Source organism: Panthera tigris, chromosome D4 (genome assembly GCF_018350195.1).
Source record: "Panthera tigris isolate Pti1 chromosome D4, P.tigris_Pti1_mat1.1, whole genome shotgun sequence".
Lineage (NCBI taxonomy): Eukaryota > Metazoa > Chordata > Mammalia > Carnivora > Felidae > Panthera > Panthera tigris.
In genome coordinates, this window is record NC_056672.1 from 1,821,230 (window position 1) to 1,837,103 (window position 15,874).

At 51.0% G+C, this 15,874-nt stretch overlaps 1 protein-coding gene across 4 annotated transcripts in view; it reads left to right on the top strand.

Moving 5' to 3' along the window:
* Window positions 1-13,646, top strand: part of PTPDC1 (protein tyrosine phosphatase domain containing 1) — a 64,073-nt gene extending 50,427 nt beyond the window's left edge. For 3 of the 4 annotated variants that reach the window (XM_042964313.1, XM_042964310.1, XM_042964312.1), the window contains 5 exons: window positions 964-1,101; window positions 2,745-3,979; window positions 7,376-7,561; window positions 9,139-9,249; window positions 11,821-13,646. In XM_042964313.1, coding sequence (XP_042820247.1) covers window positions 964-1,101; window positions 2,745-3,979; window positions 7,376-7,561; window positions 9,139-9,249; window positions 11,821-11,937 — 1,787 coding nt within the window. In that variant the 3' untranslated portion in view covers window positions 11,938-13,646. The remainder of the gene's footprint in view (window positions 1-963; window positions 1,102-2,744; window positions 3,980-7,375; window positions 7,562-9,138; window positions 9,250-11,820) is intronic. The other variant, XM_042964311.1, reaches the window with a different exon arrangement.
* Window positions 13,647-15,874: the final 2,228 nt, after the last annotated feature.

Below are 15,874 nucleotides of genomic sequence, written 5' to 3' on the forward strand. Positions count from 1 at the left end.
AGTCCCCCACTTCCCCTCCGTGAGTTACCAAGGACAGCACCCAGGCTTTCACCCACTCCGCTCTTGGGTCAGAGGGTGATGGAATGAACGAACGCTTACTGTAGGCTCCCGACGGGGGAGATGAGCTGACTGATTCTAGACAATGCGACCATTCTTCTCTGGCGTTGCTGTTGAAAGTACAGGATTTCTTTTGTCCCGTGCGAGCAATCTTGGGAGGAGCCCTGTAGAAACACAGCGTGCATGAATTGCCATCATAGTGTGCCAGACCTGTCCTACCCATCCGTCCCATCCCGTGGTACTGCTCTCTGTTCCGACTCAGACCACACGGCTTACTCATGGCAGCGGGACTGGAACACAGCACTCACTCATGCTGTTACTGAAGCCCAACTCTGCCCCTGGGTGGTACTCAGGGGTTCTTTACTGGGCAGTCCCAGGAGCCCAAGTCCGGGAGCCTAGGGATGGGGTCACTCAACACGTGCCATTCTCACCAGGCTGGAGAGGACCAGCCCAGGCCACTTTGGGGACTTGTTTCTAAGAAGCGTGTGCCTCGCTTTTTTGTCTCCACTAGGTGGAAAATCTGTATGCACCCAGCTTGTGCCACTTGCCAGTCCTTTAAACGCATTTCCACTCTTGAACAAGATGGCGTGCTGTCCTTCTGTGGCTGAGTAATTTGGGTGAAGGTCGTGGCCTTTATTAATCTGCAGTCCTGTTTCTCCTTAATTGTTTCTGGCTGAGTTTTAGCAGGAAATGTCTTGAGTAATAGAGAATGTGCTTTGTAAGAAATGCAAACAGTGAATTTACCGGAAATATAAAGAACCTATTATTTTAGCCTCCGCATGCGGTGCAGCCAGCCTGCCTCACAGCTGTGCGCTTTTCACGAATCCACGCGCTTCCTTCACCCGGCTGCTCACGTACTGTCCTTTATGTTGATTTTTCTTCTCTGTTCTCTGTTTCATTGTCCAGTCTATTTCTACAATTTCGGATGGAAGGATTACGGTGTGGCATCGCTTACCACTGTCTTAGACATGGTGAAGGTGACGACATTTGCCTTACAGGAAGGGAAAGTAGCCATCCATTGTCATGCAGGGCTTGGTCGAACAGGTAAATTCTAGGAAGTGGACTTACTGTCTTAGAGCATATCTAAACCTGGACAGAGCGATGCTTCCTAATACGAGGAGAGAAGAGAAGTAGTTTTCAGAATCCTGTCAGAGTTTTGGATTCAAATGAAAGAAACCACTGAAAGAAATTTGAACTATCTTTGGAAAAGACAGTTTCAGTGACCATTTATTTGTGAGAGTATTTTTGAAAGACCTAGGACTGAAAACTCATCATATTTAGTAAACAGATGGGTTTCCACGGCTCACTAAACGATCCGTCTGGTTTTTCTTCTTCAAAGGAAAAAAAAAACCCCAACACTTTAATAGTTAATGTATTTTAAAAATGGCATTTTCCTTAACCAAAGTAATGAGAATAGAAAGCATTGTTTCATTTGGTGCGTTCTAGGCATTTTACACTTTTGTTTTTTTAAGTCTTTGGCAACAACGTGCACGTTGAAGGAGGTTAAGTAGTTTGCTACGCTGAGTAAGTGGCAGAGCCAGGATTCGAATTCAGGGCTGGAAGGATTTGGGTGGTGATGGGAGTCTATCTGTGCTTCAAATTCTATGTAAAAATCAATGATTTTACTTAAAAATGCAGCAAATCTCAGTGTAGTGCTGATACTATTACAAAAGCAAATACCGTAAGGTTAGAATCTTAATTGTAGCCTGGTCCAAGCAGACACCTGAGCTGTGCGCCAGCCCCCAGGTCTCCACGTGCCTGGGAGCGTTGGGAGGGCAGGGGCTCCGTCCTGCTTGCTTAACAGACTTGGCGAACCACATGCACGCCTTCTGATTTGCCTTTTATCTTGATATTACTCAACTGTTATTGTTGGATTAATTGATCAATTATCACCAGTATGTTATTCATTTTAATTTGATATTAATTAATGCAAATGTATAATGTTTGTAATGCTAAGTTTGTTTTCTTTAATAACAAGTACTTACAGAATAAAGTTATATCTTGGTTTGGAGAAAAGTACTATTAGTATAGACGAAAAGTCCAGAAATAGACTGAATATGAATAATAATGCCCAGGCAAAAAATACCCAGAAAGGAAAAATGCCAGGCTGGGAATGTGGCAACAACCGATGGCAAAGCTGGCAGGGGTGGGAAGGAAGTGTGCAGGGAGGGGTGATAACGGAGGGATTGTGGTCCAGCCTCTGATCCTCCTGTTCCCCAGCCCCACGGGGACCACATCAAATCCACGGTCTGCTTTCTGCTCTGAACACCCTTAAAATACCCCATCCAGTCAGTCCACACACCTTGGTGGACCTTCCCCTCACATCTCCCTCATCCCCTCTCACTTCCTTGTCCCCCCCACCACACTCCCCCCCGCCCCCGTCCCCCATCCCCTTGCCACCTGCCCCTCGTCCCCCCATCCCTTGCCACACTCTCTTGGTCCCCCTCGCTCCTGCATCCATCCCCATCACCCACACTGTCCTTCTCTGGGTAGAGAGATGACTGGATTCTCAGGGGAAGACGTGACATACAGACAGGGAGTAAACACTTGTACAAGAAGCCAGTAAGTTCTAGTGGCTCTTAAAATGATTCTTAATATGCTTTCCTAACACATACTCAAGTTTTACATCTTAAAGAGTGGTAACTAAACGATAATCTTCTTCATACCAATCTTCTCTTTACCTCTAGGCGTCTTGATAGCATGTTACTTGGTTTTCGCCACGAGAATGACTGCTGACCAAGCAATTATATTTGTTCGGGCGAAGCGACCCAATTCCATACAAACTCGAGGACAGCTCCTCTGTGTAAGGGAATTTACCCAGTTTCTCATCCCTCTCCGCAATATATTCTCTTGCTGTGACCCCAAGGCACACGCCGTTACTTTAGCACAGTATCTGATTCGCCAGCGGCATCTGCTTCACGGTTATGAGGCCCGCCTTCTGAAACACGTACCCAAAATTATCCACCTCGTTTGCAAACTGCTGCTGGATTTAGCTGAGAACAGGCCAGTGGCGACAGAAGACGTGGCAGAGGGGCCCAGCCTGTGTGCGGAGATCGAAAAGACTGTTTCTGAGGTGATCACCATGCAGCTGGACAAAGAGTTACTGAGGCAGGGCAGTGACGCCTCAGACTCCTTGCCGCCCGCTGCAATGGCCGTGGATTTTGAGAATCAGGATGTGATTCTTTCCAGCGAACAGCAGATTGACCCTCTTTGGAAGAGGCGGAATGTTGAGTGCCTTCAGCCCCTGACGCCTCTGAAAAGGCGATTCAGCTACAGCGACTCTGACTTAAAGAGGGCTGAGTCACTTCTGGGGCAGGGGGCAGCTCCGTGGACGGGGCCTGCCGCAGCCTTGCTTGGCCAGAACCCCAGACAGCAGAAGCCCATAAGCCACTGTCACACCCCCCAGTCTCCACAGCTCGATCTGAGTAAGGAAACGCTGGTCCGAAATACATGCTCTTTCTGGAATCAAGCTAAATTTGGAGGCCTGGAAGGACTCAGAGATGAGGGGTCACCGGGTTTCCATAGGGAGACTGCCGCGAAGGAAGTGCAGCGGAGTAGAACCTTCTCCTCGGGGGTTTCAGGTCCCTACAACCCTGGGGATCCAGTGAGACCCAGCTTTGCAGATGTCCCTCAGGAACCGGACCGTTGTCCCCAGCAAGCGCCCCGTCTGTGTGGAGCTCCCGCCGCTCACTGCTCTGAGACTCCCCGCAGCCCCGGGGACTGTGACTTCCTCTGCAAAGTACCCTCCTCGGTTGGACCCACAGCCCGGGAAGGCAAAGACCTGCCTGAGGTCGCTGCGCACGCTGCTTCGCAGGCTGAACTGAGTGCCGAAGCCAGGAGAGTCCTGGCGGCCAAAGCCCTGGCAGATCTCAGTGAGCTTGCAGAAGAGGAGGGAGTGAAAAGGAAGGTAGAGATGTGGCAGGTACTTCTATTTCACTTAACTAATGTGTGGGAAACACTTACCGAATTTAAGTGCGACAGGAATCTGAAGACCTGTTTGTGTAACACTTAACTCTGGAACTTGAGGTTTCTCGGTGTGTGTGTGAAAGAAAGGGCTCGGCGCCTAGTACTTAGGGTGCTTGAGTGAGCAGGGTGTGGGTGCTCGTTGACGGGTCAGGCGGGGGGCTTCCTTCTGGCTGGGCCTGTGAGACCTGGCCTGGGGGCCGCTCTGAGCATCTCTAACCTGAACTCAGGTCAGGGAGCTGCACCTGGAGAACCACGGAGAGAGGTTCTTTCCCCGAGTCGTGGACCCAAGTGCTGAGTGAGGTGGGGGGGTGGGGGGTGATTCCACAGAGCAGACGGGAGCAGCCATGGAGTGCCTTTGTGCTGTCACTTTTTCTTGACCTTGGGTCTTTGGGGTCCATTTCTTGGCTTTTAAGTTGGAACGTGAAATTTTAACCCCTTTCTGTGGTGCACTTTCATTAGAAACACAGTCTTAAATCAGCTGTACTCTTCACCCGGCATGAGCAGCTAGTGTAGACAAAAGGCAGGCCTTCCCACATGGTTACCAGAAGCTAGTAAACCACCCAGGTGTGGAGCTGACAGGCCTGGCTCCGTGGGATCTAGACTCCTTAGCCCATAATGTCCCACAGATCATTCGCGTAGCTGCTCCTGTGTATTCTAAGTTAATAAGCAAGGCACGTGCACTTTCCAGGAGGGTCAGAACCTTCCAGGTGCAGAGGTGGGAAGCTGAGGCAAGGAACCTCGCACCCGCTTACGGCCGTGTCACCGCAGAGCAAGTGCTCGTTGTCATCAGAGCCACGGGTGTTTGCCGAGTGAATACCTAACACACACGGATTTCCCACAACATGAAGTCTTTTCTTTCCGCTCCAAACTGAACAAGCCTTTTGCTCAGTCTGTGGGCCCCTCCTTTACGTGGCCGTGGGCCACAGAGCTGGTGGCAGGACCCCTCGTGGGCCAGCCCTGCGCGGCTGGACTGTCATGTGAAAGCATTTCCTAGAGGTGAACACAGGCCCTTGGTTTAGATAGGCTTGCCCTCTGTTTCCTTTTCTGGATTTCATCATGGACCTTTGAGCAATAAGACCAGTTAGTTGAATTCTGTGATTTGGACCACACAGTGCTGCCTGTTCCCCCTCATCTGCTGTTACGTCACCTGCTCTCGCAGGAACCCGTAAGGCAGGGGATACCCCACAGATTCTTTGTTAACTTAACAGTCCTCATGAGTTAAGCATCACAGACCGGGAAATCAAGGGTCACAGGGGTCGGGTCCTGTGGCCGAACACAGCTGCGCGGGTGCAGCTCAGAGAACTGCATTCTGTCGTGTCAGAGAACGTGACAACGTGACGGCATTTTACTGGGCGAGCCTTTGGTTCGTGCCGTCCCGCCCAGCCTCTGGTCACACTGCGCACCAGATCTGCCCTGCACGTGATCGGCGGGGAACGGGGCCCCACAGCCGAACTTCATGGCCTCTTTATGAGATAATGAAGAGGGACCTGGAGCCGGGGGACCCGGCAGCAGCGCGGCAGGAGCCTCACGTCTGGGGTCCAGCCAAACGCGGGGAATGCTGTGTGCCCCCTTCTCACTTCGGACCTCTGAGCGAGGGCCCCCTCCCCTGGGCTGCACGTGTGCCCTTTGGGCCTCCAAGGACGGTGAATGAATGCATGTGGCAAGTATTATGCATATTACTGTAGCACACACGCACCGTATTGACTGAAACCTAGGTCTGAACCCCATCAGAAGTTAAAACTCTTCTTTTCCCTGCTCTCTGTGAGGTCAGCATTTAAAGCCGCCTGCAGGCGTTTGGGGTGTGGGCAAGACTTCTGGTCACTCCCCCCATCGGATCTCAGAACGCGGGCTTGTCCCGTGTTCACATGGGACTCCGGAAGGGAATTGGAAAGAAGTGCATTTGCCCCGCTTGTCGCCTTCTAAGCTCTTTGCTGGGGCCGTCTTGGGAGGTTTAGTCGGAGCTCTTCTCACCCAGGGTAACGCAGATGTGCTCTCAGTCACGCTTTTTCCTCTGCCGTTCCGCTTCATTGCGGTGAGTATTTCTGCTTTGTTCCAAGCACCCTGAAAAGGAAGGCTCCCTCTCCCTCTTCCTGAACAGTTTCTGTGGTTTCAGGGTGGGGTGCAGAGCTTAGCGCTGAGGCCAACCCTCCCTCTGTGGTTGGGGGTGGGGGGTGGGGGGCTGGTTCTTGAGCAGACCTTAAGCTAAATCGGCCCAACATGCAGGGCCCCCAGCTTCACAGACCGAAACTGAGGCTCAGAGAGATTCAGTGTCTCAGCCCAGTGTGCCACCTGCTGGTGGGGGCACTGGGAAGGTCCCGATCCACAGCCTGGAGCCCGGGACTGTCACTCGTGGACAGCCTGAGGGCCTTCAAACCTCAGTGGTGCTGCCTCTCTGTCCCTCCCTCTCCGCCTCCCCTTTCCCTTCTCACCCCTCCTCCTCCTCATTTCCCTCTCCTTCCCCTCCCCTCCCTCTCCCCTATTCCCTTCTCACCCCACCCTATTCCTTTTCTCCCTCCCCATCCCCTCCCCTCCCTTTCCTCCTCACCTCTCCCTCCTCACCTCTCCCTCTCCCTTTACCCCCTCCCTCCTCCTCTTCCTCACCCCTCCGCTCCCACTCCCCCTTTTCTCCCTCCTCTCCTCTTCCCCCTGTCCTTCCCCTCCTCTCACTCTCCTACCTACCCCTTTCCCCTCCCCTCTGTCCCTCTTCTCTTCCCCTCTCCACTCCTCCCCCTCCTCTTCCCCTCCCCTTCTCCCTCTCCTCCCCTCCCCTTCTCCCTCTCCCCTCCCCTTCTCCCTCTCCCCTCCCCTTCTCCCTCTCCCCTCCCCTTCTCCCTCTCCCCTCCCCTTCTCCCTCTCCCCTCCCCTTCTCCCTCTCCCCTCCCCTTCTCCCTCTCCCCTCCCCTTCTCCCTCTCCCCTCCCCTTCTCCCTCTCCCCTCCCCTTCTCCCTCTCCCCTCCCCTTCTCCCTCTCCCCTCCCCTTCTCCCTCCCCCCTCCCCTTCTCCCTCCCCCCTCCCCTTCTCCCTCTCCCCTCCCCTTCTCCCTCTCCCTCTTCTCCTCTCCCTCTCCCTCTTCTCCTCTCCCTCTCCCTCTTCTCCTCTCCCTCTCCCTCTTCTCCTCTCCCTCTCCCTCTTCTCCTCTCCCCCTCCCTCTTCTCCTCTCCCCCTCTCCTCTCCTCTCTCCCTCCCCCCTCTCCCTCCCCTTTTACCCTTCTCCCTGTCCTCTCCATCCCTCCCCTCCCCTTTCTCCCTCTCCTTCTCCCTCTCCCTCTCCCTCTCATTCTTCCTCTCCTTCTCCCTCTCTTTCTCTCCTTCCTCTCCCTCGTTCTCTTCCTCTTTGTTCTCTTCTTTTTAGAAAGAACTGAATTCCCGAGACGGAGCTTGGGAAAGAATATGTGGTGAAAGGGACCCTTCCATCCTGTGCAGTTTAATGTGGTCTTGGGTGGAGCAGCTGAAGGAGCCTGTGATAACCAAGGAGGACGTGGACATGTTGGCTGGCAGCCGCACAGAGGCCGCAGAAGCGTTGTTTTTGTTAGAGAAGGTAAGAGGCTGTTGGCCAGTTGATAAGTTAACCAAGGCCCACAAAGTGCGGGCTTTGTGCTCAGAACTCTCGCGGAAAAGGGAACTTGTGCCGAATCCCATATCTGGGGCTCATTTAGGTTTTTCCAAGGCGGGAAGAGATGCACACCCAGCATAACACTTAGAAGATGCAAAACCGGGGGCGCCTGGGTGGCTCAGTCGGTTAGGCGTCCGACTTCGGCTCAGGTCATGATCTCACGGTCCGTGAGTTTGAGCCCCGCATCGGGCTCTGTGCTGACTGCTCAGAGCCTGGAGCCTGTTTCGGATTCTGTGTCTCCCTCTCTCTCTGACCCTTCCCCGTTCATGCTCTGTCTCTCTCTGTCTCAAAAATAAATAAATGTTAAAAAAAAAATTTTTTTTTAAAAAGAAGATGCAAAACCAAAAAGGGAAAATACCCATGATTCTAGGAACACCACTTTGAACATTTTCAAGTCCTTTCTTTCAAACATTTGTTAAGAAGCTGCAAATCCTTTCAGAAACAACTTCATATTTCATGTTTCAGACACACACGCTCGCACGCGACCTTATAGATGAGCACGCCCCGTGTCTGGAGTCCATTTGCCAGGCTGCCCTCTGAGCAGCTGCCTGACAGAGATGAACCTGGAGGGGAGACAGGGGGAGGTCACCCCTGGGGCGTCGGCCAGGCCCTCACTGGGTCATAATTTCCGTTTTCAGCTTTGTTCGCCTCCACGGCCCAGACAGAGTACAGCCCCACCTTATAGGGAAGAGGGGCAGCGTGTATAGAGCAGGACTCGAACTCTGATCTGGCACAAAGCTCGCGCCCATCTGTCACACGGCACCCGCCCCGGGTTCCACGGCCTTCACTGCCATCCCCGTATGCAGGGCACTTACGTTATTTCAAGTTGTTACCCCTCCACACAGCCCTGTAATGTTGAGTTCTGCTTGCGGGTCCTCTGCGTTTCAGATCAGGTCCTTACAGTAGATTTCAGAAGCCACAGCAGGGGCGCCTGTACTGGGCGCAAGTTCTTCCAGTGCTGAGGTGTCTCCTTTGCTTCTCTGAAGTGAACAGCCCCCGGGGGGTCAAGCCAGACACCCCCCGTCCTTCCCCTGAGGTTCCAGCTGGCGCACTGCTGGAGGCCACAGCACTGTCTGTCTGTCCCCCGTGCTGGTCCTCCTGTCTATCCCAGTGCTAAGTCAGCATTCGGTAGCTGCACAGAACCAGTTTTGTCCAGAAATAAGCGGATCGTCTCTGTTCACGGCAAGGAAGACATTTGATCTGCAATGACACTTGCGTGCATATTCAGTTTTACTCTGTATAATAACTCGGCAGCTTGGATTTTATCTCCTGAAAGCTTTTCAGATGACACTAACACCCAACAGTGAATATCGGTAGAGCCCTTGGTAGGTCGTTCAGTATCAGAGGTTATGAGTACTTGGTCACAACCAGTTCCTGGCTCTGCAGTTGCTTTGAGTTTATTTCTTGAGGCATTTTTCAAACCGCTTGTTTGAGTTTGAGTTTGATTTTGATTTTGATTTTGATTTTGATTTTGATTTTGATTTTGATTTCTGCAAACACAGGGCCAGCACCAGACCATTCTCTGCGTGTTGCACTGCATTGTGAACCTGCAGCCCATCCCTGCGGATGTGGAGGAGGCCATCCTTGCCCGCGCCATTAAAGCCTTCACCAAGGTGGGTCACACGCCGCAGGGGGCATAATCCAGAGGTCACTCACCTGCTCTGAAATAAAACTTTCAGCTGTTTTTCCTTAATGGAAGTGTGTTTGACATTTCTCAAATGTAGTTGTAGACTTTAGCCAAAATATATTAATTTCCCAACAGTGCTATCAGAAAGAGCTGAACTTTTTGAAGAATGCTGGAACAGAGAGCTTTGATAGAGAAGCACTTGGATATTGAGAAAATACTTCTAAATCACATGCCTGGTAGGAGTCAGAGAGTCTTTTCTGGTGGAGGAGTTCTGCCTTGGGCATAAACAAGTAACCGGCCCCTGAGAATCCCGCATCCGCCATTGATGGCCCGGTCCCCTGTCCTGTTAGCAAATCTAAGCAGAAAGTGAAAGAGGGGCACCTGGATGGCTCGGTCGGTTAAGGGACCGACTCCAGCTCAGGCTATGATCTCACGGCTCGTGAGTTCGAGCCCCGCGTCAGGCTCTGTGCTGACGGCTCAGAGCCTGGAGCCTACTTCAGATTCTGTGTCCCTCTCGGTCTGCCCCTCTCTCGCTCGTGCTCTCTCTCTCAAGAATAAACATTAAAAAAAAAACTTTAGGGGCGCCTGGGTGGCTCGGTCGGTTGAGCGTCCGACTTCGGCTCAGGTCATGATCTCACAGTTCGTGGGTTCAAGCCCTGCGTCGGGCTTTGTGCTGACCGCTTGCTCAGAGCCTGGAGCCTGCTTCAGATTCTGTGTCTCCTACTCTCTCTGCCCCTCCCCCGTTCACACTTTGTCTCACTCTGTTTCTCAAAAATAAATGTAAAAAAAAAAAAAAAATACTTAAAAAAAAAAGAAAGTGAAAGAAAAGGTTCCTTCGTATGTACGCCCTTTTGGCTTACAGCAGTGCTTCCTGGCTGAAGCAAGAAGCCAGGTCCATGCCAGGGGAAAAGGCACCCCTTACCCTGCAGCCTCTCATAGGCCATGTGGAAACGTCATTAAACAAAGAGTCCCGCTTTTCAGTGACAGCATCTGTGGTAAATGTTAGTGACGACACTAGTTATGTTTGTCCGCGATCACAGCGTCTTCCCCTCCGCTCTCCAAGGTGCTGTCCTTCCTGCAGCTTCCTCGTTACCCGCGGGGTCTTTGTGGCACTGACCACCCTGGTCTCCTGGTCTCTTGTTGACAGTTTCCAGAGCCAGTGGCTCAGACCCAGGGTGCATGGTCCTTCACATCTGCATTTATGTCTTCAGGGACCGTGAGGCCACCTGCCCTTGGGGAGGGCTTAGCTGGATGCTTAGCAAAGTGAACAATTCAAACCACTACTAAGGTTAATGAGAAGTCTTTGCAGGTAGGATAGACAGTATGATTTCCTTTCTGAATTTAATTGAAAAAAATTATTAGTGTTTGTTTCTCTAAAAGTGGTGGGAATTCTGTACAATTTCTGTTGGCCTTTTAGAGGATCCTAATGAAAAGTTAAACATAGCAGCTGTTGCAAACCCAACTGTAAAGAGGTTGGGAGATGTTGGGTGTCTCCCCGGGTGCATGGTCTTGTGAGCAGGGGCCCCGACCGCTCTTGTCCAGGGCTGGCTCTCTGAGGAGAGCTGTGCAGCAGCTGCAGCCATATGAGGAAGGTCCTGGTACCCTTTGTCCAGAGCTTTCCAGGCCCGCTGCGGCCCCTCATCAAACACTGGGGTCACCTAAGCCTGGAGTCATCGGCTGTGATGCAAAGCCCTTGTGTGCGTGGCCTCCGCCTGGGCCGCTGCGCGTCACCCCCACCTCGTCAAGGATGGGGATGTGGAGGGCAAGGGGCCCCGTGATTGGGACGCACACACTGTCCGGAGTCGTAGACTTGTTTGTCTCTGAGCCGGTGGTCTTGTGTCCACAGATGTGCTAGCCGGGCACAGCCTTCCTGCACCCCCTCCGGAGGAGGGGTTACTGACCGGGTGGCTCGTTTCTGTGGGTGTGGGTGTGGGTGGAGGTGTCCCGTTCTGTGTCCTACCATCACTCAACCCTGTGTCCCGGTGAACACGGGCAAACAGTCCATGAGCACGGACACGGTACCTCCCCACCAAGGGGTGAGCTGGCTGGCTTCTGGGACAGTTTTCTGTGTGGCAGATGAAGCCGCGAGCCTCTGCCAGCTCCTCCCGGAAGTGCTAAGGTGGCGGGGGGGGGGGGGTCAGTCCCGTGTCGCGGAGGTCGGCTGCGAGCTGACGCAGCATGGCTGGCAGGTGGAAAGCCGGGCTCCCTGTCAGGTGGCTGCGGTGCCGCCGTGCGGCTGTTGTGCTCTTCCCTGTGCCAGCAGCAGTTAGTGTCAGATTCACCACTCCGCCCCCGTGGCTGCCCTGCCTCAGTGAGTGGACCTGTCCAGGCACTGGATTGAATCTTTTGTTTTCATTCATAAGTTTGCCTTTGGCACAGGCAACAGTTCTCATACAGTCTCTCGGTCATAATTAACGTGGGACGTGAGTTGTGTGTGTTTAGTTGAATATAACTGTGTTTGTAAGTCAGGTTTTCTCCACCCCCTTTCTTTCCTACCAAAACAGGCTGATTAAAATTCTGTTACGGTGTCCTGAATCCATATATTCTTTGTCACCAGGTTAATTTTGACTCTGAAAATGGACCAATAGTTTACGACACCCTAAAGAAAATATTTAAGCACACACTGGAGGAGAAAGGGAAAATGACAAAAGATGGCCCTCAGCCGGACGTTTAGTGACGCCTCCCCGCGGCGGACACTCCAGACCCGGAGACCCAGGCGGCGTTCGTGCGTACAGATGAACAGGAAGGGGGGTGTGGAGCCGTTTCGGGTCCCAGCACTTTATCTCAGACACTCTTGGTTTGTGCAAAGAACACTCATTTCTGTTGTGAGCGATTATTTATTTTAAAATACCCTTGAGCTACATTTTTGTGTTGAAAAATTGCCATAATGTTGGTGCCACTTTCTTGTATTTATTTAACTGAATTAATATTGTGTTAATATGTTAAGTACACGGTGTTTACATCTTTATTCTTTTTGACATTTTGGAAAAAGTTGTAATTCTTCTTTCCAAAACAGTTATTTTATTGATGGAGCTCTTGCTGGAGTTTTTACCAAGTAGGTAATTTTAGCAGTAAAACTTCACTGTGGATCCGTGAGCCTGATCCATGACCTGAGGAAGTCACAAAGTGTCTTCAACTATTTTGTATTTGTTAATAAGAAGGCGATTGATAACATTTTTAAGGGATTTTTTTAATTTGGAAATTTTTTGTTTTTTCTTTTTATAAATGTGTCAAAGGGTTTCAAAGTGTATTATTTTTTGGAGTGATTTAGTTTTGTGTTAAGGGTGGTCGTGAGGTGGTTGGGATTTTTTTTACTGTAGGAAGTAGACTCGGGCCTCCAGATGGCCTTGCTGATCTCTCCACACATCCAGCCTTACTCTCTCCAAACAGCGTCTTCGCAGGAAGTGGTCAGGCAGACCCTGTGCTGACGGTGTGAGGTGTGAGGGCCGCACGGATCAGGCATCAGGCCCAGGCAGGCACTGTGCTGACGGTGTGAGGGCCACGCAGCCCGTACCTCCCACCTCCGTCCTTCTGCAGACCCCGCTGCCCTAGGGCCCTGTCTTCTGCCACTTTTCACTAGGAAAATTAAGATTCTTAAACTGAAATGTGAGCACGTAGCCTGCATTCACCATATGGGCTTTAGTTAAGAAGTAAGTAAACTATTTGTTGCCTGACTAGTAACTGCCTAACGGGTTCTTTGTGGACCGAGCTGTCATTCAGCAGTTGAGGCTGTAACAAATGTGTGCGGTTATCAGAGGCCAGGCCACACAGGGTGATCGTTTTTCCCAACAGATGTGATACTAATCAAACCAGTTTCACACTAAAGCTGTCACGTAATTTTAGAGACAGAAACTTGGGGGAAGCGAGACTAACCTTGGATGAGATTCTCCAACTCCTGCATCTCTGAAGCCGGCACTGGCACATCAGAAACGTTTTAGTCATTATGGCTCTTACTGACTCTGGCGGCAGATGCTGAATGCCGTTTCCTCCTACACTGTTTGAATTTTCTTGGGAAACCAGATCCAGTGAATTTTAATGAACTGGGTTGCCTGTTGCTGAGATTTCTCATTTTTAAGTGCCTGATCTGGGAAAGGGGAGAAAAGATAACATTTTATCCAAAGGTACATTATAAAAATATGTTTTTTACCCAAAAAGATGTTTACCCACATGTCTGTCAGTGTCACGTGGACAAGGGCCAGCAGGGTTCATTCGACAAGTGGCTATTGGCCTGTGTCTGCAATGGTCAGGTTAGAGGACGGATCCCGCGCAGCCACAATGTGACCACGGCCTCACGCCAGCCTGAGGAGGCTGGTGGGACAGGTAAACCAGGCTGTCTCCAGGTTTTGTATTTATTCGAATAAAAGTGCAAACAACAAACCATAAGGCTCGTATGTCTTTAGCTTGGAGCTGTTGAGACCCTGACGATACGGAGGTGCCCTGGGAGGAGATGACCCTGTGGGCTGTGGTCAGCCCAGACTTTGCTGGTTCCAGACGAGCAGGTCGGGGTGGGAGGGGAGCAGGGCTCCAGGAGGAAGGAGTGAGGGGGGTCTTGAGGTCAGCGGGGCTCCTGCCTTTCCTGTATTGGAGTGGGTGAGGAGTTCTCTGTAGCCCAAAGGAAGGACCTCCGGGGTGGGGGATTCAGCTCCAGGGCCAAGAGCGCACACATCCAGAACTGACCGCCATGGCCGCGCACGCGCTCTGCCTCAGGCCAGAGAGAAGTATTGTTCACACTTGCCTGATGAAGGAGTCCTGGTCTGACGGACCCCAGACCCCATGCTCTTCCCCCCAAAGCCACCTGTGTGTGGCGTGCCCGGCAGGGACCGCAGGGCCCTTTCAGCATTGGGCTCTGTGGTGGCACCATAGAGCATCGTGTTGTTTGTGACTTAGCAATGGTCTCCATCCTCTGGAGCAGGCTGGGCTGCCGTGGTGCTGTCATGTGATCTCAGCATATCACACTTGGGAAGCGCGGGACTTCCTGTCCAAGAGCTCGCTGGTGCTACTGGTTTCCAGACCGCTCTGTTTGCAGAACTCAGAGACACGCTGTGATGTGCCGAGTCGTGTCTTCAGCCAGCTTCCCGGTCTTAACCTCAAGAAGACCGGGGTCCACAAGAAACCACGTGTCATACGTCATCGAAGTTTCTGTTTGCTCTTGAATGGGGGACACCTGCTTCTGCACGTGTTTGTGTCCTGTTTCAGCCAGTTCTCTAGATGTCCGAAGAAATCTCCAGAGCCAGTACGCAGCAGACAAAGTGCTTGCCCCAAGTTCTTGATGTCTGAAGGCCCCCAAGTAATTTTGGGAATTGATGGAAACTGATCGTTTCCTCAAGACCTCTTTGTTCTTGTTGTTGTTCCAAATGAACAATATTGATATATTTTCAGGGCAAGTAAATCAAAGATGATATTCCCTTTGGATTTTTTATTTTTATGAATGTGGCTAAAGAGTATCACCTTATTTAAAAGAGTCTACTCGATACCAGATGGTTGAAAATTGTTTACAGATAACATGGCAAGAGAAAAATGCAACAAATCCTGTTATGCAGGTGTGCATTATGTTTTACTTACGCTTTTAGGCATGAGCGGGTCTCTGATTAGCCCAACACTGACACGAAGACTGATTTGTAAATAATCACAGTGGAACCATTGAGTAGTGTAGCTTTGGGAATCCTTCATTCTCAGCCATCATTTAAAACATCCAGACGTGCCTGGGTGGCTCCGTCAGTTGAGCGTCCGACTTCGGCTCAGGTCATGATCTCACGGTTTGGGAGTTTGAGCCCCACATCGGGGTCTCTGCTGTCATCACGGAGCCCATTTCAAATCCTCTGTCCCCCTCTCTCTCTGCCCCTCCCCTGTTGGCTCTCTCTCTTTCTCTCAAAATAAATAAATAAAACTTAAAAAAAAAAAAAAAAAAGTCCAGTCACTGAGGCACCTAGATGGCTCAGTCAAGTGTCCAACTCTTGATTTCAGCCCAGATCATGGTCTCAGATGGTCTTGAACCCTGTGTCGGGCCCTGTGCTGACAGCTCAGAGCCTGGAGCCTGCTTCTGATTCTGTATCTCCCTCCTCTCTCTGTCCCTCCCCCACTCATGTGCTCGCTCGCTCGCTCTCTCTCTCTCAAAAATAAATATTAAAAAATTCTTTTAATAAAAAATAAAAATAAAAAACTTAGACATTGAATTAGATTGAACCAGGTAGAAAAGCCTGCAGGTCAAAAATGATCAAATACGGCCATTTTATATAGTTCAACCTAATATTAAATGTAATGTTCCTGAGACAAGTAGGTGATATTTCCTGAATTATTTTAACAAAGTTTAGATTAGATGATCAATTATTTTCTAAGAATATTCTATATGCCCCCAGTGGACTTCCAAAACAAGTGGGAGACACCAGTGTGAAACTCGGCGAGCCTGCGCCCACTCAGTGCTTGGCCTCCGCTGTTGCCAGGGACACACAGGAGCCATTCAGTCACTCGCCCTCCATCAGGAGCCACGATTAGCGCATGTTCTTAACTAATGCTGGAAGCCTAATTCTCAGCACTGTGACTCACTGAATTCTAAATGTCCTTCAAAACTCAGCTCTGATTCCTTGGAACAGAATATGTTAACTGTAGTTAAA